Source organism: Panthera pardus, unplaced genomic scaffold (genome assembly GCF_024362965.1).
Source record: "Panthera pardus isolate Hobbes unplaced genomic scaffold, ASM2436296v1 HiC_scaffold_3, whole genome shotgun sequence".
In the NCBI taxonomy this organism is placed as follows: Eukaryota; Metazoa; Chordata; class Mammalia; order Carnivora; family Felidae; genus Panthera; species Panthera pardus.
In genome coordinates, this window is record NW_026526876.1 from 21,372,459 (window position 1) to 21,379,340 (window position 6,882).

Consider the following 6,882-nt stretch of genomic DNA (forward strand, 5'->3'; position numbering starts at 1 on the left):
TCAGAGAAAGGCCATAGCATCTGTACCCCACATGGGGCTTGAGCAGGCAACCAGGGGGCAGTGCGCTGGGACACTTGGCTGCTGAAACATTCCCAGAACAGATTTCAGCTCCTTTGCTTGGTTTCTACTTCTCTCTCAAGATTGCAGCAAACAAGCAAACGCACTAAAAAGTAAGAGTATTTTCCAGCAGCATGGTTTTAAGGCTCAAGGTATTTTCTCTTGTTTTTTTTTTTTTAAAAAAAAATATATATGATAAAGCTTACCAAATGCTTCTCTAAACTATGGTTTACTTCCATATTTGCAAAATAAGGCCTTTATTTCTCTAAGGCAGCTCCTCCTTGAATCAGAAAGCCTGAGGAATTAAGCAAAGCTAACCCCCAAAAACTGATCGCATAACACAAATTTGTGTGTTTTTTTTATGTTAATACAACAACACGCACACTTTTTTTTTTTTTTTTTGTAAGAGAAAGCAAATCTGTACAAAAATACTCTGGTTGCAGGAAAAGCTAGGGCACGCTGTTCAACTAAGTAGTTTAGCTGTTGGGAAAATAAGAGCATTTAATTTCTTTTATCTAAAAATATGTATAAATCCCCTCAAAATGGTAATGAATCATACACAGTACATACTAAAAATATTTAAAATAGAGAATATTCCTCACAGAGGACTTTTTTCTTTAATTACTGCTAAAAAATAATTACAAAGTCCAAACAGGCAGAGAGACTGAGCAAATAAATTGATCACACGATTCTCCATTATCCTCCGTGATTGCTCTGAAGAAGGTCTTCGAGTCCGGTTTCTTACGGGTTTTCCAATGGTCCATCCGGCCAAGAGCGGCCTGGCCCCCGATTTGCAACAAGGTGGTAATGCGTCTGGATGGCTAAGGTTTCTGTCTCGCAATCTGGGTCTGAGTTGCCTTTAGCTTAAACGTCTTTACGGAACGAGGTGGGGGAAAACGTCCCCAAGGAAATTCTGCTTGGTGATTTGTTTCTTCGGTTCTCCTTCTGATCGTCAAGGTCGTCATCACCCTCCGTGCAAGGTTTCCTCAAGGTCTGGTGAGCTGTGTGTAGACGGGCTGTTCCCAGTGCTGGGGGCTGTGGGTCTGCGGGATGGAGGGGACCCCGGACGTGTCGGCGATGGGCGTGTACATGGGCCGCTGCGCCGGGTTCATGTAGCTGAAGGTGGAGTAGAGGCTGGAGCCCTGGCCCGCCGCGTGGCTGTAGTAGGAGCCCGAGTTCTGGTGGTCGGTGTAGTCGTACTGCGAGCGGGTGATGGGCGGGTAGGAGGGGCTGTAGTGCGGGAGGTTGAAGGGGCTGTAGGCGATCTGCTGCGGCGAGTGCTGCTGCTGCTCGCTGTAGTGGCTGGGGCTCAGCTGCTCGGTCTTGATGTGCGTTCGCTGGGACTGGCCCGGCTCGCTGCTCAGCGTGGTCAGCGTGTGCGCCGCCTGCGGCTGCGGGGGCGCCGGCTGCGGCTGCGGGGGCGCCGGCTGCGGCTGCGGGGGCGCCTGCGGGGCCTGCGGGGCCTGCGGGGGCTGCTGCGGAGGGGGCGGCGGCGGCGCCTGCTGCTTGGACATCCACACGTGGCCCGCGCCCGTCGGGGTCGCCGCCGTGCTGTTGATGCCGTAGCTCCCCGTGTAGGTGACCTGGCCGTGCGTGGCCGGCACCCCCGGGTGGCCGTTGGGCGGCAGGTACTGGTCGAATTCGTTGACGTCGAAGGTCTCGATGTTGGAGATGACGTCGCTGCTCAGCTCGCCGATGTCCACGTCGCGGAAGTCGATGGGGGGCTGTCGGCCCCCCTCTGGCAGGGGGCGCCCCTCTCGCTTCAGGTCAGCCTTGCCCGGCTGCACGTCGGTTTTGGGGGTGGTGGGTGGCGTCGGGGGCCCCTGGGATTGCCCTGCGGGCAAGGAAAGAAAAGCAGCGCGGAAAAGTCAACCAGGGCCGTGCAGCGCAAAGGCCTCAATCTTAGGAACCCTCCTGGGACCCTCCCTCCAAACGAAAAGTGTCGTTAAGGACCCGCAACCGCGCGGGAGGCGCGCAGCACGGGAGATAAGTCGCCAAATGATTAACCTGCCGGTACACAGTCGGGAATCTCCTTTTATCAGGGAGGGTCCGAGGCCCGGAGGGTCGGGAAGGCCAAACTGCTACTTGTGGAAGAAGCCTGTGTGTGCTTTTGGGGTGGCGGAGCCAGAGAAGAAGGGAGAAGTCCTGAAAAGCTGTAAAGGCATTTTACCTCGCCATAAAAATGAATCCCTTAGGATGGCTCTACATCCGTGTGCGTGTGTGTGTGTGTGTGTGTGTGTGTGTGTGTATGTGTATGTGTATGTGTGTGTGCGCGCGCGCGCGTAGGGACTTCGCGGGGCCCTGGAAAGGGAGGGGAGGAGGCTGAGGCGCTCGGAGTAGTTTTTCCCTCCCCGGGGAGCGCAAAGTCCCCGGGGCGAGTCTGCTAGGTGGAGACCCGGGGGTGTGCCCGTCGGCCTCGGGAGGCGTAGCCGGGGGCTTGTGGGGGGACTCACCCGAGTGCTCGCCGCCCGGGGAGTGCACCTCGCTCATGCCGGAGGAGGAGTGCGGCGAGTCGGCCTGCAGCGCCTTGAAGATGGCGTTGGGGGAGATGTGCGTCTGCTCGGTGGCCTCCTCGGCCTCCGCCTGGCCGTTCTTCACCGACTTCCTCCGCCGCGGCTGGTACTTGTAATCCGGGTGGTCCTTCTTGTGCTGCACGCGCAGCCGCTCCGCCTCCTCCACGAAGGGCCGCTTCTCGCTCTCGTTCAGCAGTCTGGGGGCGGGGGAGGGGGCGCAGAGGGAAACAGAGGGGCTTCTGTGAAACCGGCCGAGCTGTCAGGTCGGCGGGAGGGGGAGGCGACCCCGACCGCTCGGCTTCTTCGCGCACAACCCCTTCCTCCCTCCTCCCCGCTTTCCAGCCACTGCTGCAGCTCATAACTTTTCTTAAAAAAAAAAAAAAAAAAAAAAAAAAAAATTAAAAAGAAGGAAGAAAAAAAAAAAAAACCAGAAAAATAAATCTCGGTTCTTTCAGTCCGACCTGAGCGGTCACTCCCGGCCCCGCCCTCTCTCCTCTTCTATTTTGGAAACCCTGAAGATGAAAATAGCTCTCCGCTGCTCGGCTCTAAGTGCCTTTGCCACCGTAGGTTACCGGCCCCCGCCCCCAACATCTTTAAAAACTTTCCAAAAAAACACTTAATCTGCAAGGAGCTTTCCTGCTCCCTCCCCCGCCCACTTGCGTCCACCTATTTCCAGCAGCGCTCCCCCCGTTCCTGCCTGGAGTCTCCTCCAGCCTTGATGTCTGCGCCCCCCCCCCATCCCATCTCCTCGGTTGTGAGGCTGCACGGGAGAGCGCAGTTGGAGCGAGTGGGGGGCAAACTTCACTTCCCACCCAACCCCCCACTTGGGATTGAACTTCACAGCGACGGGAGATAGCGCTGGCAGCCCCCTCCCACCGCGTCTCCCACAAGTCCTCACCCACCCTCCGGCTCTCTCCGTCCCCTTCCCCCCAGCCCCCCCCCCCCCCGCCTCCCTCCCTTTCCCGAGAGCAATCCAAGAACTTTGTCAAACTCCGAGCCAAGTTACACTTCGTCCCCCCCCCCACTGCGCTCCCCCCCCCCCACGCCGGCTCCGGGACCGGCAACTCCCTCCTGCTGGGAGGCGGGGCACGGAGACGGTGTCGCGGCCAGCGCCCCCCGCCATCGCGGAGCCCACCCCGCCGCGCCGGCCCTACCTCCAGAGCTTGCCCAGCGTCTTGCTGAGCTCGGCGTTGTGCAGGTGCGGGTACTGGTCGGCGAGCTTCCTGCGCGCCGCCTGCGCCCACACCATGAAGGCGTTCATGGGCCGCTTGACGTGCGGCTTGTTCTTGCTCGAGCCGTTGACGCGCACTGGCATGGGTACCAGCGTCCAGTCGTAGCCCTTGAGCACCTGGCTGACCGCCTCGCGGATGCACACGGGGAACTTGTCCTCCTCGCTCTCCTTCTTCAGGTCCGGCTCGCCCTTGGAGAACGTGTTCTCCTGGGGCCGCGTGTTCTCGGTGTCCGAGCCGGAGCCCGAAGGGCAGGGCGAGCCCGCCGAGTCCTCGGACATGGTGGGGCTGGGGGCGCCGGACAGGCCCTTCTCCTGCTCGTCGGTCATCTTCATGAAGGGGTCCAGGAGATTCATACGCGGGCCCGGGGCAGGGGGGGGGTGGCCGGGAAAGGCGAGAAGCCGCGGCGGCTCGGGGGCTCGAGGCGCGGGCTCCTCTCCCCTCGGCTGCCCGGACGCGGAGCGAGCGGCTCCCGGGGAGCCTGGCGCGTCACCCGGCTGCGGCGGCGAGCACTTAGGAAGGCGCGCGGTGGCCAGCCCGCAGCTGCCCGCTCCAAGTGGGGGAAGGCGAACTGGAGAGGAGAAGGAGGAGGGGAAGAAAGAGAGCAAAAGCGGGGCGCTTGCACCCCTTCTCTTCTCCTCCTGCAAAGAAAAGTTCCTGGAGTGAAAACTGGCAAGTCGCGGCGCCACTGAACTTTCCAGTGAGTTTCAAGCTCCGCTCTCAGCTCCTCAACTCCCAGCCCCGGGGCTCTTTAATAACTACTGCTCCTCACCTTAGAGACGGCCAGCCAATCACAGCACGGCATTTCAGGGGTTGGCAGGCAGCTGATTGGATTCGATTTTGCGGGGAGGAGGATTGTGGCACTGGGCTTGGGTGACGAGAGGGGAGGGGAAGAGCGGGGAGGGGAGCGCTGCCTCTGGTCTGGCTGGTGGGGGGGGGGGGGGGCGGGGGACCCAGGACGTCCAAGTGTGTAAGTTTGCCGTACTCTCGTAATGTCAGAAGTTTGGGGCCGTCTCCGCACGAATCTTGCGTGCCTCTGTGTGTGTGTGTGTGTGTGTGTGTGTGTGTGTGTGTGTGTGTCTAGACCAGGATCTGCCTCCACCCCCAAGCATTTCTTTTCGCTGCTTTCTGCGCGGCACCGGAGACTTAGCTAGAGTTTGCAGCGATCAAAAAGCAGTCCCTCCTTCACGCGTAGCCCAGTGTGTGTGCGCCTGGAGCCTGCCTCCTCCGAAAAGTGCTTAGAAATGGTCTTTTGAAGCAAATGTTTTGGTGACTCAACGCCCGCTGTTCCTCTGTAATAATCCATATAAATAGATTAACATGCTCTGCTTCGCCGGGGCTGCTGCGGCTGGTAGGGATTCTGCTGCGCTCTTGCAAGGGGAATCAATGAAAACCAAAGCTGAGACTGGCGGTGGCGGCGACGCGGTAGCCCCGCGCCCGCGGGAGCCGTCCCGCGCCACAGCGACCTTGAACTGTGACAAGCCCTTCTCCCAACCCCCCCCCCCCCCAAGCCCCCATCCCGCGACACTGCTCAGAGATAGGCAACTGCTTTGAACGTTCTGCTTTTCACCTCCTGGCCGAGAGACGGTAGTCGGGTCCTATTGCGACTCGAAGACTGCTAGGAGTTCTGGGGGAGGGGGTGGGGGGTGTCTCTGATGTACCTCGAGTGAGATTTGCGCACAATCTTTGTGTTTGCACCAATTGCCTTTTAGTGCCTGGTTGGGTATCAGTTCTGGACGACAGGGAAAGTGCTAGACGCCTGCGGGTTACATGCCTTCAGAATCGCAAATAACAGCACAACTGTGGAAATCTCTTAATTTCAAACTTCCCCCTTTCCGGCTCTCCCAAATATCCGCCTCGAACTAAATTATTGTCACGGGGAATCAGCCGCATCACAGCAGAGACTTGCTGACTTCTAAATTGCACATTGCGGACGCTATCGCAAGATTTAAAGGAATGGTTTTCCTTGAAGAATGGTTTTTAAAGATCTCGTTTTCTCTCATTTTCTTCCGAAGAGGTCGACGTTTCTTATAGGAAACGGAGCTCTTCAGAGGGTAGTTAAGTTACCACTTACAGTTAACTACTATTTACTTTCTAAACGAATGTAACTCACTCACAGTGGATGTCTGTAGTGTCCTATATAGTTTGTTTACCAGTTTCAGAGACCTCCGGGTACAATAGCCGCGGTATTCATGGCCCCGTGAATTCGCTGGGAAAGTGCAAGAACAACTTCGTCCTTTCTTTGGAGAAGAGAGTCCCGCGTACTGTCAACTGATTTCTGTGTCTTGGGGAGGGGACATTTGTGCATATAACTGAGTGATTCACAGACACCTGACCCAGGAGGACGCTCCGAGACCAGAACTTCGGGCAGATATTTTAACCAAGGCATCTGTATTTAGTTGCATTTTATTGTAGTTCTCATGTTTATTGGCTTAAAAGCACCGAAGACTGGGACTTGAAGATATTTTGGAATATTTCTCTAAATATTTATCGAGATAAATAGGTGCACATATAAATATATATTTAATACACTTACATAATAGGAGGATGTAAAAAACCGAACTCTAAATCATAAACTTACAGTGTTTTGTACATTTTCTGTTCGTTTGATGCAAGCATTTTGTATTCTTGTATCTTCTTGAAAACTTAGGATAAACAGTGGACTTTAAAAATGGCGCAATTTTCAACTGAATCCAGAGGGGGCGCCAAAAGCTCAGAAACTGCCTAACTCCCAGAAACTGCAGGAAAATTTAGATGGTGGTGGGGGGTGGGGGTGGTGTCTTCCACTCAATCAGGACTGCTCTGCGGCTGAGATTTATCTTTGCAGAAATTCCTACTACTCGATATTTCCTCCCGTTTGGATTCACCTCTGGGCAGCCCAGTTACAGGAAGTGGGAGGTGTGTGTCTATGGGGGACCCAGCAAGCAAAGAGTGTTCTAAGTGCCTGACGTTTCTGGTCTGCACAGAACCCGGGAGACCGGGTCCCCGAAGGACCCCCGTCTCCCACTTACCAGACGGCGCCCTCTGCTCCATGTGCCAGGACCAGGCCAAGTCTGACTCGTGGACACCACTGATTAGCCAGT

General features: G+C 56.3%; 1 protein-coding gene across 1 annotated transcript in view; it reads right to left on the reverse strand.

Annotated features, from left to right (window-relative positions):
• The window catches only part of SOX9 (SRY-box transcription factor 9), a 4,820-nt gene extending 282 nt beyond the window's left edge, over positions 1-4,538 (reverse strand). The window contains exons 1-3 of the mRNA XM_019466392.2: positions 3,725-4,538; positions 2,511-2,767; positions 1-1,891 (exon numbers count right to left, since the gene is read on the reverse strand). The exon at positions 1-1,891 is cut by the window's left edge and continues 282 nt beyond it. Coding sequence (XP_019321937.2) covers positions 1,044-1,891; positions 2,511-2,767; positions 3,725-4,155 — 1,536 coding nt within the window. The 5' untranslated portion in view covers positions 4,156-4,538 and the 3' untranslated portion in view covers positions 1-1,043. The remainder of the gene's footprint in view (positions 1,892-2,510; positions 2,768-3,724) is intronic.
• Between the last annotated feature and the right edge of the window lie 2,344 nt (positions 4,539-6,882).